Source organism: Schistocerca piceifrons, chromosome 2 (assembly GCF_021461385.2).
Source record: "Schistocerca piceifrons isolate TAMUIC-IGC-003096 chromosome 2, iqSchPice1.1, whole genome shotgun sequence".
NCBI classification, from domain to species: Eukaryota; Metazoa; Arthropoda; class Insecta; order Orthoptera; family Acrididae; genus Schistocerca; species Schistocerca piceifrons.
This window is the reverse complement of record NC_060139.1, coordinates 483,432,621-483,451,928: the sequence shown is the minus strand read 5'-3', so window position 1 is coordinate 483,451,928 and position 19,308 is coordinate 483,432,621. Positions and strand designations below refer to the sequence as shown.

The 19,308-nt window shown below is 39.9% G+C and overlaps 1 protein-coding gene across 3 annotated transcripts in view; it reads left to right on the top strand.

Moving 5' to 3' along the window:
• LOC124776280 (PAT complex subunit CCDC47) overlaps window positions 1-19,308 on the top strand; it is a 76,461-nt gene that overhangs the window by 32,842 nt on the left and 24,311 nt on the right. For all 3 annotated transcript variants that reach the window (XM_047251184.1, XM_047251185.1, XM_047251183.1), the window contains exon 5: window positions 11,624-11,748. In XM_047251184.1, coding sequence (XP_047107140.1) covers window positions 11,624-11,748 — 125 coding nt within the window. The remainder of the gene's footprint in view (window positions 1-11,623; window positions 11,749-19,308) is intronic.

The window sequence follows — 19,308 nt, the reverse complement described above, 5'->3', positions numbered from 1 at the left end:
GTCGTTGAGCATTGTTTGGATACCAATAACGGTACTTTTTTTTTTTTTTTTTTTTAACACTGCTGTTTAGGTAAAAGTGAGCCCCATCTGACATTAAAATCGCAGTTCCAGGTTCTTGCACCAACACATCTGTCGTTGCTTCAGCGAAACATCTTCTTACAAAATGTTGAGTCTTCAACACCTGAACAATTGCAGTTTTGTGGAAATGAAAATTTAGACAGTGTAACGTGCATTGAATGGACGGATTTGATAACCCAAGAGAATGTGCGTGTCATCTAGCAGATTGGTTGGGTCTCTGTTGAGTTGCATGTTGCACAACTTCAATGTTTTCAGGTGATGTGGCCATCTTTGCACTGCCTCCTGGTTTTTCCTTCAGTGCAGAACCTGTTTCAAGGAAGTTATTAACCTGTAGCAGAATTTTATTGTGGGTTGAAATTGCACCATTATGTGGAATGTTGAATTGGAGATAGAACTTCCTCTGAATGGTGGCCACAAGTACTGCATTTTTAAAGAACGTCTCTATGATGAATTCACGGTGTTGCCCAATCCAATTCTCCCCATTGTAACTAAACTGTTGTTGTTATGGAAAACAAGTTTTAGATAGTGTTGGCTGGAATATACTCTTTGAAATATTGAAGGTAGCAAGGATAAAAAACAGGGAGCAAAATGTTATCTACAACTTGTACAGAAAGCAGACTACAGGAGGACATGAAAGGGAAACAATAAGAAGGGAGTTATTCAATCTGAACATTGAACAAGCAAAGAAAATCAAGTAAAAATTTTGAAAATGAATTAAAGTTCAGGGAGAAGAAATAAAAACTTTGAGTTTTTCTGACGACTTTGTAGTTCAGTCACAGTTGGTAAAAGACTTGGAAGATCAGTGGAATAGAAGGGAAAAAAGATTAAAAGGTGAACACCACCAAAAATAAAATCAGGCAAATTGAATGTAATCAAATTACGTCAGGTACGGACAAAGGGGAAAAAGCCTTTCTGAAAATGATAAATTCCTAGATGGGTAGATTGAAACCAATATTCGGGTAGAAGACTACAACAATAAGAACAGCAGCAGCAGATTGAAATCCAATTGGTCAGAGATGTGTGAAAGAATAGAGGAAATGCTATTTGATTGGTGCCTCTGTGAGATGGCAGCAGTGAGCGTAAAAGTGGTTTGTGGTAGATGACATGGCAATAGAAGCTGAAAAAATGGTTTTATTTGATTTCAAAATAAGAGTAATAAGAAAGGAAGAGTGATAAGGAACACTGATACTGATTCACACAAAAAGACAGGGATCAGAATTTGGTGTTCTTAAAGACAGCCAGAAACCTGACAGCATATGTTGGTCCTGAATAGTGGTTTACAGTAATCAGTTACTACTTACTAACCTCTGGAGGTTTTATGGAACGTTCAGCATAGACTGGGTAACAAACCAATGACTGAGATTTGACATACCATGAGCTGAGTTTTTCATTGCACTGAAGTTCTGTTTTTGTTCAGAAACTATCACAAGCTGTTCTGCTATTGATGCATGGGAAATGTTTCACAGTTATGTTAGCCACGCAAGTAGAGAGCACTGGAAAGCTCTGTTCACTGTCATTTGTCTGGAATACTACACAGGTTTAGTAAATGTAAAATTAATCATTAGATGTAATTAGACCATTGTAATGGAACTTCACATCTAGACACAATGGGAATTTCAAAACTCTAATATACATTGTTAATCAGTTCAGATATAAGTGTCAAATTGAAGTGAGAAGTATTTCTAAGAGGGTAGTGAGCAGTAATAATGGACAATTTAGGTTTTCTGCAGCAGGTCAAAATGATACTTCTGTAAAATGAACCCAGCACTTAATTACATGGGACACTATAAATGCCAGTGATACGCATGAGTAATCTTTGACTTTTCTAACCACAAAATGTAATTGTGGATCTTCCAAAGCTATTTACAGTAAAGCTCTGAGAGATGGAGTATAGCATTGAGAGAAGTTTACTTTGAAGAGTACAGCCATGTGCAATTAAATTGGGACAAGGTGTTGAGCCTCTAGACAAGTGAGAAGTAAATGATTGTGAGATTAATACATATTAGCTTAGTGCCTGCTGCTTCCCTTGCATAGACTGTATGGTCTGCAGAGATATTGTTTGTTTTTATTTAATAGAATTTTTATGTCGTCCACAAATTGCAACTCCTTGTAAGCTTTTTGCACCAATTAAGGCCATATAAGCATGGTCTTTTCTGAATATACTTCTGACCAAAAAGCAATTCTGGTAGCTAGAGTCCAAGGTTTTTCTTAATCATACCTTTTGCGTTCTTGTGGAGATATTTCCATAGCAACTTTTATTCTCTAACAGATATTTCTCTGTATCTAACAGAGAAGTGAAATATCATTTTTGACCCACCCGGTTAGCTGTGTAGTCTAACGCACTTCTTTCCGGGTGGGAATGCGTGCCGGTCCCTAGGCATGAATCTGCCCGGCAGATTAGTGTCAAGGTCCGGTGTGTCAGCCAATCTGTGGATGGTTTTTAAAGCGTTTTCCCATCTGCCTTGGCGAATGCGGGCTGATTCCCCTTATTCTGTCTCAGTTACACAATGTCAGCGAATCCTGCACAAACTCCACATACACATACACCATAATTACTCTACCATGTAAACATTGGGGTTACACTTGTCTGGTATTCCCAGAGGGAGGTGGGGGGAGGGGGGATCCACTGGGGGCCAAACTGCACAATAACCCTGGGTTTGGTGTGGGGCGGTGATGGGGTGAGTGGACTGCTGTAGCCTGTTGTGGGGTTGTGAATCACTGAGGGCTACGGCGAGGATGAAGCCTCTCCGTCATTTCTAGGGCCACAGTTCCATACAATACAATATCCATTGTCATAAACTAGCTTTAAAATTGTTTTAATGTAACAAAATATTTTCTTAAAAATTTTCATCCCCTGTTGCACTCCCTTAGTGGTGGAATTTTCAGAAAAACTGAAACATGTATTTTTTGTATTTCAAAATGAGAAGTAAAATACCATTTTTCATAGATGTAGCCTTAAAAATCCTTTAGAAGTTGTTTAGTAATTCTTTATCTTCAAAAAACTTTCACCCACTGTTTTACACCCTTAGTAGTTGTCTTTTCAAAAATGCTGAAAAATGTACTTTTTAATTTTATGACTGAGATGTGAAATACCAGTTTTCATAGTTCCAGCTTCAAAATTTCCTTAATAGCGACATATTTTCAATAAGTCTTTCATCCCCTACTTCATAACCTTAGGAGCGGAATTTCGTTCAATCGCTTCTTGAACGATGCCTACAGTACAAAATCCACACCCTCTCCAAACTTCAAGTTTCTATTCTTAGCAGTTAGGTCTGGGCGATGATGAGTCAGTGAATCAATCTGACCCAATACCCCTTTAGGGGTGAATTTCCAAGAACAGTGAAACAACATATTTTTTCATCTCTAATTGAGAAGCCAAACTCCAATTTTCAAAGATTTAGCTTTAAAAACATTTTCATAGTGAAATATTTTCGTAGAACATTTCACCACTTATTTCACCTCCTAAGGGGTTGAATTTCCAAAAACAATGACATGCATATGTTTTATTTCTAACAGAGGAACCAAATATGAACGTTCATACATCAAGATTTAAAAATGTTCCCCCTCCCCCCATTTGACCCCCATGGGAGTTGAATTTCCAAAAACAGTAAAACATGTATTTTTTATTTTTAACTGAGGAGCCAAATTTAAATTCTCGTTGATTTAGTTTTAAAAATGCTTTCATAAGAAAATATGTTCGTAAAAATCTCTCATCCCCTATGTCATCGCCTTAGGGGTTCAGTTTCCAGAAACAACTAAAACACACATTTTTCGTTTGTAACCAAGAAACCAAATAGATTAGATTAGATTTCTTTCATTCCAATTGATCCGTAGTGAGGAGGTCCTCCAGGATGTGGAACATGTCAGAAAAACAATAATACATGACAAATATTTACAACTAAAACAAATAAGCTAATGTACCATTCCACAGGTCCCAAGTGGAATGATCGTCATTTTTTAATGAACACTATATTATGAAAGTCATTTTACAAATACTAATGCACTGAATTGAAAATAAAACAGTTTTTATTTATTTATAAGGTAATAAACATGTAATACAACTACTATAATACTTATTTACAATGAACACATTACTGCACTGAAATGGCGCAGAAGTTAGATTGTACACACACACACACACACACACACACACACACACACTTACAGTGAACACAATACTGCACTGAAATTGCGCAGAAGTTATATATATATATATATATATATATATATATATATATATATATATAATAGAGGGAAACATTCCACGTGGGAAAAATATTGTGTCTGTGTATGTGTGGATGGATATGTGTGTGTGTGCGAGTGTATACCTGTCCTTTTTTCCCCCTAAGGTAAGTCTTTCCGCTCCCGGGATTGGAATGACTCCTTACCCTCTCCCTTAAAACCCATATCCTTTTGTCTTTCCTTCTCCTTCCCTCTTTCCTGACGAGGCAACCATTGGTTGCGAAAGCTAGAATTTTGTGTGTATGTTTGTGTTTGTTTGTGTGTCTATCGACCTGCCAGCGCTTTTGTTTGGTAAGTTTCATTATATATATATATATATATATATATATATATATATATATATATATATATATATATATATATATATATATATATAAAACAAAGATGATGTGACTTACCAAATGAAAGTGCTGGCAGGTCGACAGACACACAAACGAACACAAACATACACACAAAATTCAAGCTTTCGCAACAAACTGTTGCCTCATCAGGAAAGAGGGAAGGAGAGGGAAAGACGAATGGATGTGGGTTTTAAGGGAGAGGTTAAGGAGTCATTCCAATCCCGGGAGCGGAAAGACTTACCTTAGGGGGAAAAAAGGACGGGTATACACTCGCGCGCGCGCGCACACGCACACACACACACACACACACATACAGACACAAGCAGACATATACAGAGGCAAAGAGTTTGGGCAGAGATGTCAGTCGAGGCAGAAGTGCAGAGGCAAAGATGTTGTTGAATGACAGGTGAGGTATGAGTGGCGGCAACTTGAAATTAGCGGAGATTGAGGCCTGGTGGGTAACGGGAAGAGAGGATATATTGAAGAGCAAGTTCCCATCTCCGGAGTTCGGATAGGTTGGTGTTAGTGGGAAGTATCCAGATAACCCGGACGGTGTAACACTGTGCCAAGGTGTGCTGGCCGTGCACCAAGGTATGTTTAGCCACAGGGTGATCCTCATTACCAACAAACACTGTCTGCCTGTGTCCATTCATGCGAATGGACAGTTTGTTGCTGGTCATTCCCACATAGAATGCGTCACAGTGTAGGCAGCTCAGCTGGTAAATCACATGGGTGCTTTCACACGTATGTGGCAGAGGGACTGCGTCAGCTTTCAGACAACACCACATACAAAGTTTGCCAAGGTAATCCCATTCCTGATGTCCAGGCAGCTGTCATAATGGAGGTACTGTTGCTTGTTGGTGGGTTTGATGTGGACGGACGTGTGAAGCTGGCCATTGGACAGATGGAGGTCAACATCAAGGAAAGTGGCGTGGGATTTGGAGTAGGACCAGGTGAATCTGGTGGAACCAAAGGAGTTGAGGTTGGAGAGGAAATTCTGGAGTTCTTCTTCACTGAGAGTCCAGATCATGAAGATGTCATCAATAAATCTGTACCAAACTTTGGGTTGGCAGGCCTGGGTAACCAAGAAGGCTTCCTCTAAGCGACCCATGAATAGGTTGGCGTACGAGGGGGCCATCCTGGTACCAATGGCTGTTCCCTTTAATTGTTGGTGTGTCTGGCCTTCAAAAGTGAAGAAGTTGTGGGTCAGGATGAAGCTGGCTAAGGTAATGAGGAAAGAGGTTTTAGGTAGGGTGGCAGGTGATCGGCGTGAAAGGAAGTGCTCCATCGCAGCGAGGCCCTGGACGTGCGGAATATTTGTGTATAAGGAAGTGGCATCAATGGTTACAAGGATGGTTTCCGGGGGTAACAGATTGGGTAAGGATTCCAGGCGTTCGAGAAAGTGGTTGGTGTCTGATGAAGAATGGGAGACTGCATGTAATGGGTTGAAGGTGTTGATCTACGTAGGCAGAGATACGTTCTGTGGGGGCTTGGTAACCAGCTACAATGGAGCGGCCGGGATGATTGGGTTTGTGGATTTTAGGAAGAAGGTAGAAGGTAGGGGTGTGGGGTGTCGGTGGGGTCAGGAGGTTGATGGAGTCAGGTGAAAGGTTTTGCAGGGGGCCTAAGGTTCTGAGGATTCCTTGAAGCTCCGCCTGGACATCAGGAATGGGGTTACCTTGGCAAACTTTGTATGTGGTGTTTGAAAGCTGACGCAGTCCCTCAGCCACATACTCCCGACGATCAAGTACCACGCTCGTGGAACCCTTGTTCGCCGGAAGAATGACTGAAATGAGATCCATCCTTCATGAAATCCTCCCCACTCCACCAAGAGTGTCTTTCCGCCGTCCACCTAACCTTCGTAACGTGTTAGTTCATCCCTATGAAATCCCCAAACCACCTTCCCTACCCTCTGGCTCCTATCCTTGTAACCGCCCCCGGTGTAAAACCTGTCCCATGCACCCTCCTACCACCACCTACTCCAGTCCTGTAACCCGGAAGATGTACACGATCAAAGGCAGAGCCACATGTGAAAGCACCCACGTGATTTACCAACTGACCTGCCTACACTGTGATGCATTCTTTGTGGGAATGACCAGCAACAAACTGTCCATTCGCATGAATGGACACAGGCAGACAGTGTTTGTTGGTAATGAGGATCATCCTGTGGCTAAACATGCCTTGGTGCACAGCCAGCACATCTTGGCACAGTGTTACACTGTCCGGGTTATCTGGATACTTCCCACCAACACAAACCTATCCGAACTCCGGAGATGGGAACTTGCTCTTCAATATGTCCTCTCTTCCCGTTACCCACCAGGCCTCAATCTCCGGTAATTTCAAGTTGCCGCCACTCACACCTCACCTGTCATTCAACATCATCTTTGCCTCTGCACTTCCGCCTCGACTGACATCTCTGCCCAAACTCTTTGTCTTTAAATATGTCTGCTTGTGTTTGCATATGTGTGGATGGATATGTGTGTGTGTGTGTGTGTGTGTGTGTGTGTGTGTGTGTGTGTGCGAGTGTATACCCGTCCTTTTTTCCCCCTAAGGTAAGTCTTTCCGCTCCCGGGATTGGAATGACTCCTTACCCTCACCCTTAAAACCCACTTCCTTTCGTCTTTCCCTCTCCTTCCCTCTTTCCTGATGAGGCAACAGTTTGTTGCGAAAGCTTGAATTTTGTGTGTATGTTTGTGTTTGTTTGTGTGTCTATCGACCCGCCAGCGCTTTCGTTCGGTAAGTCACCTCATCTTTGTTTTTATATATAATTTTTCCCACGTGGAATGTTTCCTTCTATTATATATATATATATATATATATATATATATACACACACACACACACACACACACACACACAAAAATCAGTTGGTTTTACTGAGAAATTCATCAATGGAGTAGAAGGAGTTGGCCACCAATAAATCCTTTAGGCTTCCCTTAAACTGAATTTCATTGGTTGTTAAGCTTTTTATGGCTGCTGGCAAGTTATTGAAAATGTGTGTTCCTGAATAATGCACACCTTTTTGTACAAGACTAAGGGACTTTAAATCCTTATGAAGATTATTCTTATTTCTAGTATTGATTCCATGAATTGAGCTGTTGGTTTGTAAAAGTGATATATTTTTAATGACAAATTTCATTAAGGAATAAATATATTGGGAAGTAGTAGTTGGTATCCTTAGTTCCCTAAACAGGCTTGTGCAGGATGTTCTTGAGTTCACACCACATATAACTCTTCCTGCACGTTTTTGTGCCCGAAAAACTTCAGCTTGGCTTGATGAATTACCCCAAAAAATAATCCCATATGACATTATGGAATGAAAGTAAGCATAGTATGCCAGCTTTTTCATTTTCATATCTATGTGTGACAAAATTTGCATTGCAAACAGAGATTTGTTAAGACGTTTCAGCAGTTCTGTGGTGTGCTCCTCCCAGTTGAATTTATTGTCAAGCTGTAATCCCAAGAATTTAACACTGTCCACTTCTTCTATCTTCTTGTCATCGTATGTTAGACATATACTCGTGGGACATCCCTTACAAGTTCTGAACTGCATGTAGTGTGTTTTTTCAAAGTTTAGTGACAAAGAATTGGCTAGGAACCAGTGATTAATGTCCACAAATATTTTATTAGCTGATCTTTCTAAGACTACACTTGATTTGCTATTTATTGCAATGTTTGTATCATTGGCAAACAAAACGAACTTGGCTTCTGGTAATGTTACTGATGAAAGGTCGTTGACATACACAAGAAAAAGTAAGGGACCCCACATGTAATTAGTTCCCAGTTGGATGATGCCTGATAGCTTGATACATGTCTCTTTCCTAATAACACCCTTTGTTTCCTGCCAGAGATACAAGATTTGAACCATTTTGAGGCATTTCCTGTTACACTATAATACTCTAATTTACTTAAAAGGATATTGTGATTTACACAGTCAAATGCCGTTGACAGATCACAAAATACACCAGTTACCTGCAATTTTTTGTCTAATGAATTAAGCACATTTTCACTGTAAGTGTAGATAGCCTTCTCAATATCAGAACCTTTTAGAAATCCAAACTGTGACGTTGACAGTATGTTATTTGAGATAAGATGGTTATAAAGCCGACTGTACATTGCTTTTTCAAAAATTTTTGAGAATGCTGGCAACAGTGAAATTGGACGGAAATTTGTTGCTATTTCTTTATCTCCCTTCTTAAACAGTGGCTTAACTTCAGCATATTCCAGCCATTCATGAAATATTCCACTGATAAATGACTGGTTACACAGATACTTTAATATGTTACTTAGCTCAGAATCACATTCTTTAATTAACTTTGTTGATATTTCATCATACCCACTAGATGTTTTTGATTTTAAAGATTTTATGATGGACATTATTTCTGTTGGGGTAGTGAGGGTCAAATTCATATTATGGAAGTTGCTTGAAATTTCTGGTCTGAGGTATTCCATAGCAGCATCTACCGAACCTGACAACCCCATCTTTTCGCTAACAGTTATAAAATGTTTATTAAAAAGTTCTGCAACACTATACACATCTGTCACCAATGTATCATTTACTCTTAATGCTATTTGTTCCTCTTCATGTTTGGTTCTACCGGTCTCCTCCTTCGCTATATCCCATATTGTCTTTATTTTGTTATCTGATATAACTATCTTTTCCTTGTAATATATTTGCTTTGACATCCGTATTAAAGTCTTTAATATTTTGCAGTATAGTTCATAGTTGTAGCTTTAAAAATTCTTTAGTAGTTCTTTACCAATGATATATTTTGGAAAAAAAAGCTTTCACCCACTATTGCAAACCCATAGGTTAAATTTCAAAAAATGCTGAAATACCTATTTCTCTATTTCTGACCAAGAAACTGAATACCAGTTTTTGTCAGTCTGGCTTCAAAATTGCCTTAATATCGACATTTCATTTTGTCCCCTGTTTCACCCCCTTAGGGTTGGAATTTTGAAAAGTACTTTCCTAAATGATGCCTACATTGTAATATTCACACCTTCTCCAAACTTCAAGTTGCTACCCATAGTGGTTTGGGCTGGGCAATGATGAGTCAGTCAATTGGTCCGGACATTGTGTTTTATATACAGTGATTACAAGTTGACTGCTTGTAACTACCAGGAGTGATCTAGAAATTTCAAAATGAAAAAGAAGTGTACAGTGAGACATAATCACATTGTCAGTGGAGGGTAAAATTCTTACAGTTATTGTCCTGTAGATTGTTGTGATAGGAAATTATCAACTGCAGTAGCACATACAGCTATTGGTGTGCAGCATCTGCTTTAATCTAGAAACTTATGAAGAGCTGATGGCTGATAGTAATACATGTTGAGATATGTGAAGGGAAGCAGAGTCATTAGCTTTTTCTGCAATTATCGCCATAAAGTGTAAGCTTTTACAGTCAGAAATGTTAAGTTTTTTTCAGACTATTAAGTGTATGCAAGTGGATTTTCAGAGGTGACCTACTGTGTGCAATGAAATGAAGCCAAAGTCTCCCATGAATGTATCCTCTTCAGATGGGTGTGCACACCTTTGACCATGACTTAACTGCATGCAAAATTTTAATAGTTGTAAGCTTTTGAAATTGTCCATTTATTTTCTACTTAGCTTGTCTCCCCTTGCATCCTACCATTTATTCATTCCCATGTCAGTTTTGAGTTGATTGTAGCTAGGTGGTAAATTTTGTCAGTAAATGATATATAGTCAATATATGAGTTTACAATCATAATTACACTAAATAATAGAATTTTGTTTGTTGACCACTTTTTTATTTCACTAATTGCACAACCTTACACATTTTGGCTCTCAAATAAGAAAGGAATAAATGAGAACTTTTATACAAACCAGAGGTAGATCCAAAGATTTGAGGTTGTATCCCCAGTCAGTTAAAGGAGTTTTTCTATCATTTATTGCTTCTTTCACCTCTGACAGTGATTTATTAATGTTGCAAATACCAAGTTGCAGTGTGGTTCACAGTCCACTTTTAACTGTGGGTCATATTACAAGAGGCTTGGTAAGTAAGTCGAGCGGTCGGAGGAAGGTAAGGACCATTCCTAATAAAACAGTGTGGTCTACAAACAATTCTTTGATTGAGGATAGTTTTATTTTTACTACTACTACTTTCTGATTGAATGCTATATGATATCTTTTTTCCATCTACATTGCATGCCATATTTTCTGACCATTTTCTTCTCACTTCAGAACAAGGCACTTTTCCACCTGATATCCAAACCATAAAAGTGTCCTGGCGCTATGTCTGATTGGCTTCTTGCTGCTACAGACATGTTCCAGGTCACATTTATTATTTATTACAGTACTCATACTGCAGCTGTGGTAATATGTATGCTAATTGTTCCGATTTTCAGTGCTTGGCAATAAAATATAGATTTATGAAGTTAGAACCCTTTAGTTCTATCTGTTCATGGTCACAACTTGATCTTTGACATGTTTGGTTATCTTTAATCCTAGAGTTATAGTTTATCCTCTCTTGAATATTATGGTTCATTATCATCAAAAGTTGTGTAAAAATGCTTCATCAAGGTAATGCAGACAGAGGAAGGGCGCAGCTTTGTTGATGAAATTATGAAATGGTATGTGAATAATATGGTTAAAATTAATGAGGTGTAGATTATAACTGATTCCTCAAAATGGGTCTCATTGATAATTATGGATAACTGAATAATTTTATGCATGATAATCTTGACAACCCATCTTGCGGCTTTTGTGTGCCCTTGTGCCTACTTACTTTTCCTGGGGACAGCTGAGTAATTATCTTTTCATAAGCAATTCATAGTTAGTAGTGACAAACACACAGTTTTTAAGTGGCTGTTTGATCTGTCAGTGAAACATGTGCTATAACCTGAAGTTCTAAACCATGTTAGAATTCCAGTGTCCAAGATTATGACATTTGTTTTGTCATCATTTTTTATAGATTTGCCATATTTAACTCTTTCCATAGGTGATGATGGGAAAATTGAAAACGAAAATCCTGGGCTAATGAAAGACTCCGAGAGCATGTATCTATTATGGTGCAGTGGCCGAACATGTTGTGAAGGAATGCTTGTGGAACTGAAGTTACTGAAGGTATATCATGTCATAAAATGTAATAAAATATAAAAAAGCTGTTGTTTAGGCATTTCAATTATGAAATTTATTGTTTTAGACTCTATGCCTCTAAGAGCTGGACTTGACCAGACTTGTTGAACACATAAATTACATTTCATTTGAATGTCACCAGCTGGCGTCACTACTTCATTTTTGATGCACTGAGGACTAGTGGTTAATGAAACAACTCTATTAGTCTTTTAATTGCATAGTGGGGTAAAAAAATAAACATATTTGCAAGTTGAAATCATTGCATGACAAAATTTCCAGTATTTACATGCATTACACATGCATTCACGCTGGTGATTACTGCTGTCCACATGCCCCGTAAAGTACTGTGTTAATGTGTTCTTTTTCCCTCACAATATGCAAAAATATGGCTGTCAAGCGAAGCTGTTAAAATGAATGATGGCTGACTACTGCCAAAGCTATAACAGTACTCAGAATTATGAGACAGAATTGCTGGCTTACCTTCACGGGGCAAAATGTTTAGTCCTCCTTGTAGACTCATATAAAATAAAAATTATAGAATCAAACAGTGGAAAATCCAGGATGGAATGCAACAGTATTATGAAAAGGAAAGTTGCCACTCTTGGAGATGCTGAGTTGCAGATAGGCACAACAAAAAGACTGTCACAAATAAAGCTTTCAGCCATTTAGGCCTTCGTCAACAATAGAAGACTTCTATTGTTGACGAAGGCCTTAATGGCTGAAAGCTTTATTTGTGACAGTCTTTTTGTTGTACCTGTCTGTGACTCAGCATCTCTGCTATATGGTGAGCGGCAGCTTTTCTTTTCATAATATTGTTAAATTACAGAGTCATATATTTTGCAACCATTTTTCCTCTGCGAGGAGGGTGATAGCTTAAGGAAGGTTAAAAGGAAGAGCAGGTCTCTCAGATCCCATGATGAGAAGGGTCTACCTGTAGTGAGGATGGGAATAGACAAAGATGAAGGAGGTGGTGTCAGAGAGTGAAGATCAGAACACCGGTAATGACTGTGCCAGCTTCATTACAGGGATGATAAGGACATACAAACAGAACCTAGTTTGATGTGTCCATTTATATCAGTTACACAAGAGACTGATATTTGCTTCTCTTGGTTCTGACATGCGTAATGTGCACTCACTTATTGCCTCAATTGTTTTTTTTTTATGTATTCCACCAGCATTACCAACTGTCAATAACCACTTGGGTACGGAAAACCTAAGCCATAAAAAGGGGCTGTATCCTCCAATTGAAAGAGTTAACTTAGTCACCAACCACCAAGCTTGTGTTTGCGGTCTGTAACTCTTAGGGAACTAATGTGTTGCACGTCAGCTAAGTCATAGTGTGCCACTGAATTGATGTAACCCAACTTTGGTATCAATGCAGTGGGCACTGCTTTGAACTCTAGTCTATAGAAATATGCGGAATGTTTATGTATCCGCATTGTCTGCTTTGCTGAACTGGCAGGAAACATTTTGCATTGTGTATTCACATCAAGTGCTACGCTATGACAAGTGAAGAGGAAGAATTAATTATATGTTGTGCTGCATTAACAACACTCGACAAAATAAGCAGAGGAAGATAATGACGTATTCACGTTCGTGAACAAAGACGTGTTATAGAATATGTGGCAGGAATGACACACAGTGTGAGCTGAATTTTTAAGTTGGTTCTGGTTTTTGTAACTTCACTAGGATGTCACCATCTGATTTTGAAATTCTAGTGAATAGTACAGTGCCATTTCTTTCAAAGAAAGATAAAAACTTCAGAAAAGCAGTTTCTGTGAAACAAAGACTTGCTGTTACTCGTCATTTTTTGGCAACAGGACATTCATATCAAAGCCTTGCACATTTATTCCACATTTCAAAGCCAGCCATATCTCAAATAGTTCATGCAGTTTGTGAAGCTTTGGTTGCAGGACTGAAGAATATAGTAAACACAATTAAGCTATGTTAGTATTGCTGAAACATGTACTTAATTTATTATATATTTATTTTTATTTTCATGTTAAGATTATTCCACAATATCATTTTCAATAAAGACAACTTCTCCAATGAATGTGACGGGTTATTGTTGTTGCTGTTGCTGTTGTTATTGCTGCTGCTGCTGCTGCCGGTGCCGTTGTCATATTGAGAAAGGAGAGACTTAATTTTTTTTTATGTATGTCACTGCTGCTGGTGATAAAAAAACCAGTACTTTTTTGTAGGGAGTCATGCTTCTTTCTAATATTTTTATAAATATGACTTCAAACATTCCAGATGCACTCCTCTGTCTCATAGTGTGTGACAAGTTTGTAAATTTTGCTTCTTATCCATTCCTTTTCATAAAGGAACACACACAAAGACAACAGACAACATTACAGACTGAGCCAAAACGGACACTATCACTGTGTAGCAGCATTTAGTGATGGCAGGCCAGGAACAATTTTCTTTTGATCTGACCAACGCAGCCATGGAACACTTGTTGTGTGTTGACTACATGCTGTGAACACTGTTAGCTCAGTACTGGCCATGAACAGTGTTGCAGAACATGTTTAGAATTCAGTGTAAATGTGCCTTAATGCAGCTACCTCAGCCCTTACTCCTCCGTGGTGTTTTTAAAGCACACAGTGTGCTTTGGGGCTCTGCAGCCATGTGCCCCAGATGTAGAGCAATTGAGAGCTTCTAGTGTCTTCATATGCACGTTTGTTGAATATGGGGCAGAGCACGCACTCTCTCTCAATCTCTTGGTATGCTTTATAGTGTTTGCACGCACCACTCAGTGGAAGTGGTCAATGACTTGTACTCAAGTGATCACTTCCTAATCTGAATTCATCTGCCAGACAGAGTGGTGCCAGAAAGATAGTCACAACGATGGGTGCTCAGTAGGTCAGACAGGGCACTTTACAGCCAACTTGCTGTGTTTGAATACTGTGACATCATCGAGAAATGGGTGGATCGTATTATCAAAATGATCCATCACACCACTGAAGCATCCATTCCACAGTGTTCATGCCAGCTGAAAAGGCAGCCAGTCCCGTGATGGACAAAGAAATGTCGTTCTGCAATCAATCAGGACAAGGATGACAGCTCTGTGTATATTCAAGTGGCGGCCAACTGCAGGGAATCAAGCTGCCTCTTAGGTAGTGAGGGTAAAAAGTTGTCAAATTACCAGACACATCAAAAAGAGATTGTGGCAACAGTTCCTGAACACCATAAACCATTCCACTAAAAGTACAGTTGCATGGGAGGCCATCAGGATGACTTATGGGGAGGAGGGAATTGCACAGTGGCTGTTGTAATGGGGAATGGAAACCACCAGACCAACCTGCGAGAAATTGCCCAAAGTACGGCAGCCTGTTTTGCCGCAGCTAGCCAGAAATCAGCATTCCGAAACCACAGGGTGGCTGTTGAAAGGGGCAATTGGGACTCCCATGTGGGAGCTAGATACTGTATTGTGTGCAGCTTGATACACATCGCATGGTCATGATACGGTCCATTATGGTTTCTTACAGCACTTCACAAGGCAGAGCAAAGAAATCCTCCATTCCCTTTTTAACCTCATTTAAATATCAGGATACTTTCCCAACTCGTGGAGAGAGGTAATTTTAATTCCATTTTTAAAACCTGGGAAGGATGGTATATATACTAATAGTTTTCATAGTCTTGCCCTCACTAGCTTTTTGTGAGAGACCTGGAAGTGGATGGTTAGCTGCCATCTAGTCTGGATTGTAGAATCTCCTTAGTTGCTTTCAGTGTGGGTTCCACCATTGATGACCGGACCCTTCTGGAAGCAGCTATACAACAGGCTTTCCTGCACCATCATTTTTTGACACCAAGAAGGCCTGTGATACTGCTTTGAGACACATGTCTTCCCATATTTACACAGTCCTTCCTCTTGGTACACTATTTTAGATATCAAGTCAGTGACTTCCTCTCTGATCGCTTGAAGCAAGAGAATGCTGTCTCTCAAGGCAGTGTTTTAAGTGTGACTGTCTTTGGCATAGCTATTAATAGTGTCACGTGAGTAGTTGAACATTCTGCCCACTGTTCTTTACATGTTGATGACTTCTTTGTCTTTTGTTCCTCCTCTCCTGTGTTTTGTTCCTCCTCAAGCCTTGCAACAACTACTCATCAATTGCAACAGACTATTTGTCAGTTGGAGGAATTGGTAGAGAAGAGAGGCTTTAAATTCACTACCAAGAAGTCTGTGTGTGTTCTCTGTAACAATTCACATTCTGTTTTAAACTTTCTTGAATTGAGGATTAGGGACACTGTTCTTAATTTTAAAGGCATGGTGAGGTTTCTGGGCCTTACACTTGATTTGCCACACCTTAGGAACTTGAAAAGATGGTCCCTTAAATCATTCAGTATTTTAAAGTGTCTTAGGCACAATTCATGGGTAGCAGGCAGAACATGACTGTTCAAGCTTTATAGGAGCTCTGTGGGTTCTCAGCTTGATTATGGATGCTTGGTGTATGGGCCTGCATGACCCTCTTATTTAAAGATGTTGGACATGGTGCTTCATTAAAGAAATTGGCTGGCCACCGGGGGTTTTGAACTAGCCCTATATTGAGCCTTTGTGCTGAAGTAGTGAGCCTACACTTCACTTCAAGCGATGACTCCTCATGGTGCAATAGGCCTATAAAACACTGCTCACACTCTACACATCTGCATACCATCCTGCCCCATTGCTTGTTCACCAATGGAAAGGTTTTTTTGTAATCAACACGAGTGATGAGACCATATGGGGCTTGTGCAAAGTATTCCCTTTTAGAGATGGGTGTGGTTGGTTGTAATTTATTTCATCAAGGTCGTAACAGACCTCCACTGTAACCCCTACAGATACCCAGAATTATTTGATGCAGTATTAGAAGGATTACATTCTAGAGTTTACATTTCCAAATCTGCTTTTTTAGATAGGCAGCAAAATTTTAAAGTTGTGTACACTAACAGCTTCAAGCAAGGGAACTCCTCCCCAACCGGTTTTCAGGATTTGCCTTTGCTATGAATACACTGTGATTAATGCAGAGCTCCATGCAGTCCTGAAGGCAGTCGTGCAGATGAAGCATCTTCAGGGCAAGCATCTTGTCCCTGCTCTGATCCCATTATTGCCTTACAGTCATTGCTGCACAGCACGCAGCAGAAAAACTGGTCCAGCTAATACTTCTTTCAATGGGTGGGAAGTAGGTATCATTCTGCTGGGTACCGTGACACTCAGGAATCTGGGGACCAAACCACCAAAGAGGCCTGCAGGGAACATGACACAACAAAATGCGCCACACCGCTGCGGACTGTCATTTCACTATTGCATCAGAGATCCATGCAGTTGTAGAGGAGTAGTAGTTGCCAGTGAGTGATATTAATCTGTGGTCGCTGTAGCCAGATACCAAGCCATGACATTCCTCATCCTGGTCACACAGGTGGGATAATGTGACCCTGATACACCTCTGAATTGGGCATTGTCCCCAAACACATGGCTCCATAATCCAGTGAGAGGATCCCCCAGTCTATGAAACCTGTGGTGTGCAAATCACTGCAAGCCACATTTTTCCTGAGTGCATTTTATATTGTAATGAGAACACAGAAACAAATTTCTGTTGGAGTCAGCCCTCTGTTGTAGCTGATATAAGTGTGGTGAAGATTTTAAAGTTTTGTGAAGTGTCTGGACTCTAGGCTGGGGATTTTAGTATGTTACAGAGAGGCTGGCTCGTACATTCTATCTCAATGATTTGCTAGCCACAGCTATATGCTATATTCTTATACTTCTTTCTCTTCCTTTTTAATGTTATTGTAGGGGTACCAAGCTGAGACACGTCTCCTTGTCCGGATGGTGCCGTGAAAAGTGTAGACTATCTTTTGGCACTAGTGAAACATGATTAGCAAGTTAATATTTATTCATTCAGATTTACAGTTCTTTTCTTCTTGTCAGCCTCAACTGACACCCTATGCCAGTGACACAGTGAAATTCCCACTTTCGGCTCAGCTGGCAAGGTTGCTGCTCCAGCCATTTGGCCGAAGTCCTCCAGTTGCAGGCTGCCATCTGGCAGGCAAAGCCATAGCATGAGATTATGCCCCCCCGCCCCCCAAACTGTGTTACAGCATCCGCAGTCTCTCTCTGGAAGACGTTGATGATATGCGGTGACCCATTTGGGTGTACCGCACTGTTGGAAGGCATGTAATTGGATGATCCTAGGCCACTGGGCAGACAGGGTCTTGCCTTGGCACCCGGAAGTACCTACAGTGATAATCAGGAACATAAGTGCCAGATGGTCCTCTCACTCAGCATAGGCGATGTTGTTAATGTGATAAGCACTGCGAGATGTACTGGTGTTGGAAGACCCCCAGTCTCCTCATCAGCGATGTTGTAGGCAGCGGCAAATGCGAAGTCTGACAAGTGGCAGATCATGGTTATTTGGACGTTACCATCTCAGGAACGTTCACATGAAGTGCTGGAATATCTAACACATGGATGTCACTACATCATAATAATCATTGAATTGAGTGCTTTGGTACAATTGCCATCAGTGCAAATGACCAACTGAATTCAGAGATGGAGAACCGCAGTACTTATGGAGATGGGAGGTACGTAATGCCGTGATGTTCTGTTCATTATAATCAAATGTAGCCTGCTTCTTTACTAGTGGTCAACAGTCGTAGTTCTTCTCTGTCTGCTTCCTTTTTTTTTTTCATCAGTCTTCTGACTGGTTTGATGCAGCCTGCCACTAATTCCTCTCCTGTGGTAACCTCTTCATCTCAGAGAAGCACTTGCAACCTACGTCCTCAATTATTTGCTGGATGTATTCCAATCTCTGTCTTCCTCTACAGTTTTTACCCTCTACAGCTTCCTCTAGTACCATGGAAGTCATTCCCTCATGTCTTAACAGATGTCCTGTCATCCTGTCCCTTGTACTTATCAGTGTTTCCATATGTTCCTTTCCTCTCCGAAATCCTTACCTTATCAGTTCATCTAATTTTCAACATCCGTCTGTAGCACCACATCTCAAATGTTTCAATTCTCCTCTGTTCTGGTTTTCCCACAGTCCATGTTTCACTACTATACAATGCTGTACTCCAGACGTACATTCTCAGAAATTTCTTCCTCAAATTAAGGCCTATATTTGATATTAGTAGACTTCTCTTCGCCAGGAATGCCCTTTTTGCTGTTGCTAGTCTGCTTTTGACGTCATCCTTGCTCTGTCAATCATTGGTTATTTTACTGCCTAGGTAGCAGAATTCCTTAACTTCATCTACTTCGTGACCATCAATCCTGATGTTAAGTTTCTCACTGTTATCATTTCTACTACTTCCCATTACCTTCGTCTTTCTTTAATTTACTCTCAATCCATACTCTGTACTCATTAGACTGTTCATTCCGTTCAGCAGATCATGTAATTCTTCTTCACTTTCACTCAAGATAGCAATGTCATCAGCGAATCATATCATTGATGTCCTTTCACCTTGATTTTTAATTCCATTCCTGAACCTTTCTTTATTTCCATCATTGCTTCCTTGATGCACAGATCGAACAATAGGGGCAAAAGGCTACATCCTTGTCGTACACCCTTTTTAATA